The 13,793-nt window shown below is 51.8% G+C and overlaps 1 protein-coding gene across 1 annotated transcript in view; it reads right to left on the reverse strand.

Moving 5' to 3' along the window:
* Nucleotides 1-13,793, reverse strand: part of MAP3K2 (mitogen-activated protein kinase kinase kinase 2) — a 57,704-nt gene that overhangs the window by 14,218 nt on the left and 29,693 nt on the right. Inside the window, exons 6-10 of the mRNA XM_075317041.1 lie at nt 11,562-11,675; nt 3,629-3,728; nt 3,421-3,551; nt 2,914-2,993; nt 2,522-2,589 (exon numbers count right to left, since the gene is read on the reverse strand). Coding sequence (XP_075173156.1) covers nt 2,522-2,589; nt 2,914-2,993; nt 3,421-3,551; nt 3,629-3,728; nt 11,562-11,675 — 493 coding nt within the window. The remainder of the gene's footprint in view (nt 1-2,521; nt 2,590-2,913; nt 2,994-3,420; nt 3,552-3,628; nt 3,729-11,561; nt 11,676-13,793) is intronic.

Genomic DNA, 13,793 nt, shown 5'->3' on the forward strand with positions numbered 1-13,793 from the left:
ATTCCCTTAACCACAAGGCTCTGCGTAAAAATCACGGAGTTGGCGGACGCCACTGACGTACGGCTCGTAGAGTCCAGAACAGCATTAATAGCGTAAGTCGCAATGCAAACATATGCGAGGTTAAGGACGCCATCTGCGGCACAGATATACGTGTGACAGTGTCCACCTGCGCAAGACCAGCTGAAATAGCTTGGAGCGCCCATACGGCTGCGAATGCCGGAGCAAACGACACGCCGATAGCTTCATAGACAGATTTCAACCAGAGGTCCATCTGTCTGACAATGGCATCTTTAAGTGAAGTCCCATCTTCCACTGCAACTATGGATCTAGCCGCAAGCCTGGAGATTGGGGGATCCACCTTTGGACACTGGGTCCAGCGCTTGACCACGTCAGGGGGAAAGGGATAACGTGTATCCTTAAGACGTGTGGAGAAACGCTTGTCTGGATAAGCGTGGTGTTTCTGGACTGATTCTCTGAAGTCAGAGTGGCCCAAAAAAGTACTGAATTTACGCTTGGGATACCTGAAATGGAATTTCTCCTGCTGCGAAGCTGCCTCCTCCACTGGAGGGGCTGAGGGAGAAATATCCACCAGTCTATTGATGGACGCTATGAGATCGTTCACCATGGCGTCACTATTAGGAGCATCCAGATTGAGAGCGGTCTCAGGATCAGAATCCTGATCAGCTACCTCTGCCTCATCATACAGAGAATCCTCTCGCTGAGACCCTGACTAGTGTGTGAAGTCGAGGGTCTCTCCCAGCGAGCTCGCTTAGGCTGACTGGGACTGTCGTCCGTGCAGAGCCTTCAGCCTGGGATGTATGGGACCCCCTTGGAGCACGTATTAGTTCCAACTGAGGGAGACCGGGGGGCATTGTTCAACAGTGCCCATTGTCTGAGTCACCGGCCTGGACTGCAAGTTTCTAGAATCTTGGTCATAGTCCCAGACATTTTATCCGCAAAAAACTGCAAACTCTGTCCTCTGGACAGTTTCACAGGTGGCTCTCTCTGGGCCACCACTAGCAGAGACTCTACCCAATGGGGGTTAGTGGAACCTGCCGGTAAAACAGCCTCACATGCGGTACAGACAGCATAGAAAGCCTGTGCCTTGGCACCCTTGCTTTTCTGCGGACGACATGCTGTTGTCTCCTCAGAGCAATCCAGGGGTATCTAGCCAAGAAGCGACCGTACAGTGCAAATATAGGTACAAGCATAAAGTACACAAAACACTGTGGCACTAGTGGGGTCAGCACCAAGGTGCTGCTTACCGCCCGCTTAAGCGGGTGTGTGGTCGCCAGAATCCCTTGACCGGGTCTCCCAGAGCCTGTGTCCGTTCTCCAGCTTAGACTGCATGCAGGAATGGCTGCCGGCGTCCTGTGAAGAGGGGCGGGCCGTGGGCGTGCCCCAGACAACGAGCGGGAAACTGGCGTCCCACTGTGCCCAGTGAGGGGGCTGGAGTATGTAAATAAGACTCCAGCCCTCGGTGCTGACCATTGTACAGCGTCCCGCCCTTCCCCTGACTGGCAGGCCCGGGGGCGGGAAGGAAACGAAACTAGGCCGCAAAAGCCGGGGACTCGATTTATAAGCGCTGCCGTCGTAAAAGCACGGTCAGCGCGGAAGTCCCCGGCGCACCACAAGTCTCATCCGCGCCGCAGCTTCTAGCAGCGGCCGGCGCGGCAGTTTCCCACACATTAACTCACTCAGCTAAGCTGCAGTGAGTATAGCCCCAGCGCGCAGCGCTGTTGTCCCCGGCGCACTAACACACCCAGCATGCTGGTGTGTGTGTGCGTGGTCTGTACGGGGACACAGAGTACCTTAACGTTGCAGGGCCTTGTCCCTGACGATACTCAGCTCCATTCCAGCAGGATCTCCGGGTCTGTGGATGGAGCCCGGCCTCAGAGCCTGGAGGCCGGTAAGATCCCACTTCACCCAGAGCCCTCAGGGGGATGGGGAAGGAAAGCAGCATGTGGGCTCCAGCCTCCGTCCCCGCAATGGGTACCTCAACCTTAACAAACACCGCCGACAAAAGTGGGGTGAGAAGGGAGCATGCTGGGGGCCCCCGTATGGGCCCTCTTTTCTTCCATCCGACATAGTCAGCAGCTGCTGCTGACTAAACAGTGGAGCTATGCGTGGATGTCTGACCTCCTTCGCACAAAGCATAAAACTGAGGAGCCCGTGATCCCACGGGGGGTGTATATGCAGAAGGGGAGGGGCCTTAAACTTTTTAGTGTAATACTTTGTGTGGCCTCCGGAGGCAGTAGCTATACACCCAATCGTCTGGGTCTCCCAATGGAGCGACAAAGAAAGACTTGTAAACCTTTTCTGAACAATTTTTCACGTGTCTTTCGGAGCAGATCAGCCCCAAAAGCGCTGCACAGTCTTGCAATGAACCCTGCAGATTTCCTCTAAGCAAAACATTAACACAACCTTCTGTTTATGATCATATCAAGTGAAAAGTATTCCAGACATTCAGTGCACAGTGACGCTCATCTGGAGAGAAGAGGTAACGGGCGGCGAGCCTCACCTGAAAACTCCTGGTAGTTATCTGGGTAGCTCTGAGCTCTCGGCATTCTGGACTTGTGAAAAATTTCCCTAAGAAGAAAAGAAATGCAATCATCATCATCATCATCATCATCAGGGGAACGACGTGGGGAGATTCAGCGCAGATTCTCCACCAATGACAACACAAAAAAGGAAGGAAATGGAGTTTAGGAAAGGAAAAAAAAAAAATCAGCAGATTTAAGGGCAAAAAAAAACAAAAAAAAACAAACAGATTATGGATTTTTTTCTGTAGATTTTTCAGTTTCTGATGTAAAGAAAGAGCTCTGCAATTCTGCTCCTTGTCTGTAGATTCCCAGGAGGTTTCTGCCATCTGGAATCATACCTTAATACTCCATAATAATAAAGATGACTTACCCGTCTAAAGGGCTGTCAAGTGATGGACAGCTCCCGGAGCCAGAGTTTTCAGGACTGCTGAGAGACAGGGGGTCCAGCATCTACAGTGCAAGATCAGAGAACGTCAGGCAATTAGCAGAATGCATCCATACGCAGCATTAGTCACACATTCTAAGAAACGGCCTCTGACCAAAGCCTCCGGCCTCAGCCCCCAGGAGGCCGCATCCTCAGCAGAGCCCTGGGACTGACACGTGTATCACCCCCAATAAGAGTCCAGCAGAAAACCTCCAGGTAATCTGAAGCATACATACATGGCAACCTCAAAAAACTGTTATATGGCCAAGTACATGGGCCCAAAATGTCTCTTCAATGGTGCACTCATGAGATCGAGACCTGGAAAGACGCTGGGTATTCTGGTTCTTGTTAATTAACTCCTTCCCATGAGAGCGTAGGGACACACACACACACACACACACACACACACACACACACACAAACACAGATACACAGTATTGTGAACAGTCTTACCTGGTCCATGCTCTCGGGAATGAACTCTCCCTCACTGTTGATGCTGGTGAAGGATCCGTTTCGAACGCCTTGGTGCAGCTCATCCGGAATGTAACCCGGAGGAGGGGAGCTCCTGTCTCTGGTGGGATTTCCTAGGAATCGTAATGATGGTCAGTACCGGTGATGGCTGCAGCTGCCAGGACGAGCGACGCAGGTCTCCTGCACCTACCAATGACGGGGATCCTGTCTTTAGCTTCAGTCCCTTTAAACACAGAGTTATCCAGATCTTCCAGGGATGGCATGTGCTCCATATTACACATGCGGGTGGCCTGAAAAGCCAAAAATGCTCATTCAGAAAGACCCTTAATACCCTCAGCTCCTGTAAAACTGCAAATCTCCTTCTTATAGTTTATCTCTGGGGGTCCAAGCAGATGGTCCCAACAAACAATATGATTTAAACACTTGAATAGATGAGGTTGGTCGCATCATACACTTGGATTACAGATATAGGTGCATGCAGCTTCCCCTGTGAACAGATAGGACCAGCATAGAGGGTGAGGTATGCTCAGCCCCACTATACAGTACTGTATGTATAGAGATGTGGGCAGTCACATCATACACTGGAGTATATATAGACATACAGGTATATAGGAATGGGAGCATATTTTTGAGTAAAATGTAAATTGTTCTTTTATTCTATAAACTACTGACAAAATCTCTGAATTTCCAAGTAATAGATTTTGTATTTATTTTCTGAAATTAGTAGTTTACATTTTACTCAAAAATATACCTGTAAGGAGAAAATATATATATAAATAATATTACGGTATGATAGGGCTGACCACACATATATATATATATATATATATATATATATATATATATATATATATATATATATATATATATATATATATATATATACACATATACATACATACATACATACATACATACAACAACATGGCAGAGTCCAGCAATAACGTGAGCAATCGAGGAGAGGATGCTGTTAAAAAAAATTTTCCTTCTTTTTATTCATAAATTCATTAAAATATAATGGTCCAAGCAATTCAGAACAGCATTATCGCAGGAAAATAGCGCAGATAGGACTACGCGTTTCAGCGGTAAAGAAGGGAATTTTGTTACTTACCGTAAATTCCTTTTCTTCTAGCTCCTATTGGGAGACCCAGACGATTGGGTGTATAGCTACTGCCTCCGGAGGCCACACAAAGCATTACACTAAAAAGTGTAAGGCCCCTCCCCTTCTGGCTATACACCCCCAGTGGGATCACTGGCTCACCAGTTTTAGTGCAAAAGCAAGAAGGAGGAAAGCCAATAACTTGGTTAAACAAATTCACTCCGAGTAACATCGGAGAACTGAAAAACCGTTCAACATGAACAACATGTGTACCCGAAAAAACCCAAAAATCCCGAAGGACAACAGGGCGGGTGCTGGGTCTCCCAATAGGAGCTAGAAGAAAAGGAATTTACGGTAAGTAACAAAATTCCCTTCTTCTTCGGCGCTCCATTGGGAGACCCAGACGATTGGGACGTCCAAAAGCTGTCCCTGGGTGGGTAAAGAAATACCTCATGTTAGAGCTGCGAAGACAGCCCTCCCCTACGGGGAGGCAACTGCCGCCTGCAGGACTCTTCTACCTAGGCTGGCGTCCGCCGAAGCATAGGTATGCACCTGATAATGTTTGGTGAAAGTGTGCAGACTCGACCAGGTAGCTGCCTGGCACACCTGTTGAGCCGTAGCCTGGTGTCGCAATGCCCAGGACGCACCCACGGCTCTGGTAGAATGGGCCTTCAGCCCTGATGGAACCGGAAGCCCAGCAGAACGGTAGGCTTCAAGAATTGGTTCTTTGATCCATCGAGCCAGGGTGGCTTTGGAAGCCTGCGACCCTTTGCGCTTACCAGCGACAAGGACAAAGAGTGCATCGGAGCGGCGCAGGGGCGCCGTGCGGGAAATGTAGATTCTGAGTGCTCTCACCAGATCTAACAAATGTAAATTCTTCTCATACCGATGAACTGCATGAGGACAAAAAGAAGGCAAAGAGATATCCTGATTAAGATGAAAAGAGGATACCACCTTCGGGAGAAACTCCTGAATGGGGCGCAGCACTACCTTGTCCTGGTGGAAGACCAGGAAAGGAGCCTTGGATGACAGCGCTGCCAGCTCAGACACTCTCCGAAGAGATGTGATCGCTACCAGAAAAGCCACTTTCTGTGATAGTCTAGAAAGTGAAACCTCCCTCAGAGGCTCGAAGGGCGGCTTCTGGAGGGCAACTAGTACCCTGTTCAGATCCCATGGATCTAACGGCCGCTTGTACGGGGGTACAATATGACAAACCCCCTGCAGGAACGTGCGCACCTTAGGAAGCCGTGCTAGACGCTTTTGAAAAAAGACGGATAGCGCCGAGACTTGCCCTTTAAGGGAGCCGAGCGACAAACCTTTTTCTAACCCAGATTGCAGGAAAGAAAGAAAGGTAGGCAATGCAAAAGGCCAGGGAGACACTCCCTGAGCAGAGCACCAGGATAAGAATATCCTCCACGTTCTGTGGTAGATCTTAGCGGACGTGGGCTTCCTAGCCTGTCTCATGGTGGCAACGACCCCTTGGGATAATCCTGAAGACCCTAGGATCCAGGACTCAATGGCCACACAGTCAGGTTCAGGGCCGCAGAATTCCGATGGAAAAACGGCCCTTGGGACAGTAAGTCTGGTCGGTCTGGTAGTGCCGACGGTTGGCCGACCGTGAGATGCCACAGATCCGGATACCACGCCCTCCTTGGCCAGTCTGAGGCGACGAGTATGACGCGGCTGCAGTCGGATCTGATCTTGCGTAGCACTCTGGGCAAGAGTGCCAGAGGTGGAAACACATAAGGGAGCCGGAACTGCGACCAATCTTGCACTAAGGCGTCTGCCGCCAGAGTTCTGTGATCGCGAGACCGTGCTATGAAGGTTGGGACCTTGTTGTTGTGCCTGGACGCCATTAGGTCGACGTCCGGCCTTCCCCAGCGGCTACAGATTTCCTGAAACACGTCCGGGTGAAGGGACCATTCCCCTGCGTCCATGCCCTGGCGGCTGAGGAAGTCTGCTTCCCAGTTTTCTACGCCGGGGATGTGAACTGCGGATACGGTGGAGGCCGTGGCTTCCACCCACGTCAGAATCCGCCGGACTTCCTGGAAGGCTTGCCGACTGCGTGTCCCCCCTTGGTGATTGATGTATGCCACCGCTGTGGAGTTGTCCGACTGAATTCGGATCTGCTTTCCTTCCAGCCACTGCTGGAAGGCTGGTAGGGCAAGATACACTGCTCTGATTTCCAGAACATGGATCTGAAGGGTGGACTCCTGCTGAGTCCACGTACCCTGAGCCCTGTGGTGGAGAAAAACTGCTCCCCACCCTGACAGACTCGCGTCTGTCGTGACTACCGCCCAAGACGGTGGTAGGAAGGATCTTCCCTGTGATAATGAGGTGGGAAGAAGCCACCATTGCAGAGAGTCCTTCTGTGAAAAGGATACTTTCCTGTTCAGGGATGTTGACTTCCCGTCCCATTGGCGGAGAATGTCCCAATAAGAGGACGCAGATGAAACTGCGCAAACGGAACCGCCTCCATTGCCGCCACCATCTTCCCGAGGAAGTGCATGAGGCGTCTTAAGGAGTGCGACTGACCTTGACGGAGAGTCTGCACCCCAGTCTGTAGTGACCGCTGCTTGTCCAGCGGAAGCTTCACTAGCGCTGAGAGGGTATGAAACTCCATGCCAAGATACGTTAGTGATTGGGTCGGTGACAGGTTTGACTTTGAGAAGTCGATGATCCACCCGAACGTCTGGAGAGTCTCCAGCGCAACATTCAGGCTGAGTTGGCATGCCTCTTGAGAGGGTGCCTTGACAAGTAGATCGTCCAAGTAAGGGATCACAGAGTGTCCCTGTGAGTGCAAGACTGCTACCACTGCCGCCATGACCTTGGTGAACACCCGTGGGGTTGTCGCCAGACCGAATGGCAGAGCTACGAACTGAAGATGGTCGTCTCCCATCACGAAACGTAGAAAACATTGGTGCTCTGTAGCAATCGGCACGTGGAGATAAGCATCTTTGATGTCTATTGATGCTAGGAAATATCCATGAGACATTGAGGCAATGACGGAGCGGAGGGTTTCATCCGGAACCGCCTGGCCTCCACGTGCTTGTTGAGCAGTTTTAGGTCCAGAACGGAACGGAAAGAGCCATCCTTTTTTGGCACCACAACCAGATTGGAGGAAAACCGTGTCTCGTTCCTGAAGAGGAACAGGGATTACCACTCCTTCTGCCTGCAGAAGAGCATCGGCTCGGTGGGGACGTTCTGAAGAATCGAGTCGGAGGACGAGAACAGAACTCTGTCCTGTGCACGTGGGCACAATGTCCCTCACCCACCGGTCTATGACCTGTGGCAGCTAAATGTCGCCAAAGGCGAGCGAGTCTGCCATCAACCGCGGATGCGGAGAGATGAGAGAGCTGAGAGTCATGAGGAGACCGCCTTGGTAGCGGTTCCTCCGGCTGCCTTCCTTGGGCGTGATTGAGCCCCCGGAAACTGAGCCCCTCTGAGGCTTTTCAGCTCTTTTGGACGAGGACAATTGGGACCTGCCCGAGCTTGGGAAGGACCGAAACCTCGACTGTCCTTCCAGGACAGCATTAATAGGGTAAGTCGCAATGCAGACATTGCGAGGTTACGGACGCCCCTGCGGCACAAATGTACATATGCTCAAGACCAGCTGTGCAAGAACAGCTGAAAAGCTTAGGGTGCCCATACGGCTGTAAATGCCGGAGCAACCGACACGCCGATAGCCTCATAGACAGATTTCAACCAGAGTCCATCTGTCTGGCATCTTTAAGTGAAGTCCCATCTCCACTGCAACTATGCTCTAGCCGCAAGCCTGGAGATTGGAGAATCCAGCTTTGGACCCTGGGTCCCGCGCTTGACCACGTCAGGGGGAAAAGGATAACGTGTATCCTTAATACGTTTGGAGAAAACGCTTATCTGGTAAGCGTGGTGTTCCTGGACTGCTTCTCTGAAGTCAGCGTGGCCAGAAAAATACTCAATATACGTTTGAGCTACTGAAATGGGACTTCTCCTGCTGTGAAGCTGACTCCTCCGCTGGGGGAGCTGAGGGAGAAAGATCCAACATTCCATTGATGGACGCTATAGGATCATTCCTTATGGCGTCACCATCCGGTGTATCCGGATTGAGAGCGTTGTCAGGATCAAAGTCCTGATGAGCTACGTCTGCCTCATCGTACAGAGAGCCTCCTGGGACCCCCCCCCGGAGCACCGCTTTTATTCCCAATGAGGGTGGCCAGGGAGCAATGATCCAGATTGCCCATGGCCTGTCCGGACTGCAAGTCTCTATCCCATTGCAACTCCATCCCTGTCCTTGGACAGGGTTGACAGGTGGTTCCTTTGGCCACGTCTAGTAGAGACCCCGGCTGACCAAGTGCTCCAGGGGAGCATTGCACACAATGGGGTTCAGTGCCGTGGAACAGTATCACATGCAGTAAAAACAGCATCGAAAGCCTGTGTTGCTTATATGCTGCTGCCGACTAGCCATCTAGGATATAGAGCCAAGAATGGCGACCGTACAGTGCAATGTATAGCATACAAGCATAAAGTACAAATGAACACTGCAGCACATGCAATACAAGCAGCATAGAAAGCCTGTGCCTTGGCACCCCTGCTTTTCTGCTGCTGTAGACTAGCCATCTAGGGGAATATAGCCCAGAATATCGACCATACAGTGCAATGTATAGCATACAAGCATAAGTACAAATGAACACTGCAACCCCTGCAATACAAGCAGCATAGAAAAAACCTGTGCCTCAGCACCCCTGCTTTTCTGCTGCTGTAGTCTAGTCATTCTAGGCGAAAATAGCCCAGACTAGGGACCGTACAGTGCAGTGTATAGCATACAAGCATAAATACACATGAACACTTCAGTACATGCAATACAAGCAGCATAGAAAGCCTGTGCCTTAGCACCCCTGCTTTCCTGCTGCTGATGTGTCGCCATCTAAGAGGGCATATAGCCAAAAATAGCGACCTATGCAGTGTAAGCATAAAAATACAAATGGACAACTGCGGTATTTAGTGGGGTCAGCACTTCAGGTGCCGCTTACCGCCCGCCTATAAGCGGGTGTGTGGTCGCCCTAGTCCTGTGCCTGGTTGCCAAGAGTCCGATCTCTCAGCTCGGACTGCAGGAATGGCTGCCGGCGTCCTTCTCCAGCTCGTGTGAGTAGGGGCGGGCCGTGGGCGTGCCCCCAAGTCAGAGCGGGAAACCGGCGTCCCACAGTGTCCAGTGAGAGGGCTGGAGCATGTAAATAAGGCTCCAGCCCTCGGCGCTGCTGATTGTACAGCGTCTCTCCCCTACCCTGATTGACAGGGTGGGGGCGGGAACGAAGCGGAGCTAGGCCGCAAAAGCCGGGGACTGGATTTATAAGCGCCGCCGCCGTAAAAGCGCGGTCGGCGCTAAGTCCCCGGCGCACTACAAGTCCCAGCCGCGCCGCCGCTCCCGAGCGTCCGGCGCGGTAGTTCCCCATACATAAAGTCACTCAGCTAGGCTGCAGTGACTGTAACCCTTTACTGTCCCCGGCGCACTAGCACACCCAGCAAGTCTGGAGTGTGCTGTGCCTGTGTGTACGGGGACACAGAGTACCTGAATGGTGCAGGGCCATGTCCCTGAACGGTACCCAGCTCCGTATCCAGCAGGTTCAATGGGTCTGTGGATGGAGCGCGGCCTCAGGGCCTTGGGGCCGGTAAGATCCCACTTCCTCAGAGCCCCTCAGGGGGATGTGGAAGGAAAACAGCATGTGGGCTCCAGTCGCCGTACCAGCAATAGGTACCTCAACCTTACAAACCACCAGCGGGGTGAGAAGGGAGCATGCTGGGGGCCCTATATGGGCCCTCTTTTCTTCCATCCGATAGAGTCAGCAGCTACTGCTGACTAAACAGTGGAGCTATGCGTGGATGTCTGACCTCCTTCGCACAAAGCAGAAAACTGGTGAGCCAGTGATCCCACTGGGGGTGTATAGCCAGAAGGGGAGGGGCCTTACACTTTTTAGTGTAATGCTTTGTGTGGCCTCCGGAGGCAGTAGCTATACACCCAATCGTCTGGGTCTCCCAATGGAGCGCCGAAGAAATCCGCCTTCTTCACGGTCCAGAATCAGATTATTTTCCTGCGATAATGCTGTTCTGAATTGCTTGGACCATTATATTTTAATGAATTTATGAATAAAAAGAAGGAAAAATTTTTTTAACAGCATCCTGGATTGCTCACGTTATTGCTGGACTCTGCCTTGTTGTTGTTCACATTTGTATGGATGGACTCCTACGTCCTGATCCGGGCACAACAAAGTTAACCAGGTTAGCTGAGGATCCAGGTGATTCACAGGAGTGAGCTGGTCTACATTGTTGGACATATAAATAAATATATATATATATATATATATGTGGTCAGCCCTATCATACCGTAATATAGATATAAATAAATATATATATATATATATATATAATTTATTTATATCTATATTACGGTATGATGGGGCTGACCACATATATAAATATATATATATATTTATTTATATCTATATTACGGTATGATAGGGCTGACCACATATATATATATATATTTATTTATATCTATATTACGGTATGATAGGGTTGACCACATATATATATATATATATATATATATATATATATATATATATATATATATATATATATATATATATATATATATATATATACACATACACACACACACATATTTATATATATATATATATACACACATACATATATACACACACACACACACACATATACACACACACACATATATACACATACACACACATACATATATATATATACACATACACACACATACATATATATATACACACACTCATATATTGATGTGGTCAGTCCCATCATACAGTGGAGTATATACTACACATACATACACACACATACATATATATACACACACATATATTGATGTGGTCAGTCCCATCATACACTGGAGTATACACACATACATACACACACATACATATATATACACACACATATATTGATGTGGTCAGTCCCATCATACACTGGAGTATACACACATGAGGCCTCTCACCTGACTGTGAACATGCAGGACCAGCAGGATCTTCAGGCTCTTCATGTGGGCGCTCCTATCCAGCAGTTCCACTGCTTTGTCCAAATCGTCCTGGGTTTTCAATGGGATCACCAGCTACAGAGAAGGAGGACATTATTAGTCCTGCATAAAGCAAGATCCACATTATTGACATCTTATTATCAAATCTGTCCCATGTAGCTATACAAGAAGCAACAGAAAATGTGGGGTCCCCCAGTGACACCCCTTACGTGAGCCATAGGGAAAAGCCTCTCTGGAAATAGTTCCCGATGTCGGTTAATACTTCCCTGCACTGACACACTGTAACTATCAGGACAGAGGGCTTGTGCTCGGAGGATAGTCTAGGTTGGATAGAACTGACAAACCCTGAGCGGCAGGAATATTAGGCTCGGATGGTTTCACATTCACTGACAGCAAACATCTTGGAATGATTTCGGATGCTGAAGAACTTCTCATACCCTGGAATAAGTTTTTGTCACACAAATCCAGAAAAACTACTTTTATTAAGATTTTGCAGACAGAGTGACAACTCCGGGATCACAACTAGAGAATGACAGATTAAAGATGCTCCACTAAGAAATCTGCGCTCCGACAACACGAGGGAAAAGATCTCCACAAGTTACTTAATAACCTATGAGTCAGAATGGAGAGAAGCCGTCGGAAGGGGCCCGGGGGAGACCGCCGGAAGGGGCCCGGGGGGAGACCGCCGGAAGGGGCCCGGGGGGAGACCGCCGGAAGGGGCCCGGGGGGAGACCGCCGGAAGGGGCCCGGGGGAGACCGCCGGAAGGGGCCCGGGGGAGACCGCCGGAAGGGGCCCGGGGGAGACTGCAGGAAGGGGCCCGGGGGAGACTGCAGGAAGGGGCCCGGGGGAGACTGCAGGAAGGGGCCGGGGAGGCCGCCGGAAGGGGCCGGGGAGGCTGCCGGAAGGGGCCGGGGAGGCCGCCGGAAGGGGCCCGGGGGAGACCGCCGGAAGGGGCCCGGGGGAGACCGCCGGAAGGGGCCGGGGAGGCCGCCGGAAGGGGCCGGGGAGACGCCGGAAGGGGCAGGGGAGGCCGCCGGAAGGGGCCGGGGAGACGCCGGAAGGGGCCGGGGAGACGCCGGAAGGGGCCCGGGGGAGACCGCCGGAAGGGGCCCGGGGGAGACCGCCGGAAGGGGCCGGGGAGGCCGCCGGAAGGGGCCGGGGAGACGCCGGAAGGGGCCGGGGAGACGCCGGAAGGGGCCGGGGAGCCGCGGCGTCTGCGCTTCCTGTGACTTTCATTTACAGAAATCTGTTATTAAACACCAGTCATTGGACAGCTGCCAAATCCCACAGATAACTCCGCCTGTCAGAGGCTTCAGCATGTAGCGCAGGATGGGCACAGAATACATTGCAGGAGTGCCGAGGCAGTATGAGGGCGGGACAGGCCGTCAGCCGCTATTCACTGAGGGCGGGACAGGCCGTCAGCCGCTATTCACTGAGGGCAGGACAGGCCGTCAGCCGCTATTCACTGAGGGCAGGACAGGCCGTCAGCCGCTATTCACTGAGGGCAGGACAGGCAGTCAGCCGCTATTCACTGAGGGCAGGACAGGCAGTCAGCCGCTATTCACTGAGGGCAGGACAGGCAGTCAGCCGCTATTCACTGAGGGCGGGACATGCTGTCAGCCGCTATTCACTGAGGGCGAGACATGCTGTCAGCCGCTATTCACTGCGGGCAGGCAGAGAACGAGACGATAGTGGGAAGAGGAAACTCTGCACAGGGCAGAACTCTGCTGGATGAAATGTGAAGACCAAGAACCTTTATATCATCAAGATTAATAAACCAAATTCCCACAATTCACATTACATAGTTACGTCACTTGTCCGAACCCACAAATCAGCCAGGGCAAGAGGGCCGCGGGCAGCGGAGGAGGGCAAGAGAGCTGCGGGCAGCGGAGGAGGGCAAGAGGGCCGCGGGCAGCGGAGGAGGGCAAGAGAGCTGCAGGCAGCGGAGGAGGGCAAGAGGGCCGCGGGCAGCGGAGGAGGGCAAGAGAGCTGCGGGCAGCGGAGGAGGGCAAGAGGGCCGCGGGCAGCGGAGGAGGGCAAGAGAGCTGCGGGCAGCGGAGGAGGGCAAGAGGGCCGCGGGCAGCGGAGGAGGGCAAGAGGGCCGCGGGCAGCGGAGGAGGGCAAGAGAGCCGCGGGCAGCGGAGGAGGACAAGAGGGCTGCAGGCGGCGGGGGAGGAGGGCAAGAGGGCTGC

The sequence above is a fragment of the Anomaloglossus baeobatrachus genome, chromosome 7, assembly GCF_048569485.1.
Source record: "Anomaloglossus baeobatrachus isolate aAnoBae1 chromosome 7, aAnoBae1.hap1, whole genome shotgun sequence".
NCBI lineage: Eukaryota > Metazoa > Chordata > Amphibia > Anura > Aromobatidae > Anomaloglossus > Anomaloglossus baeobatrachus.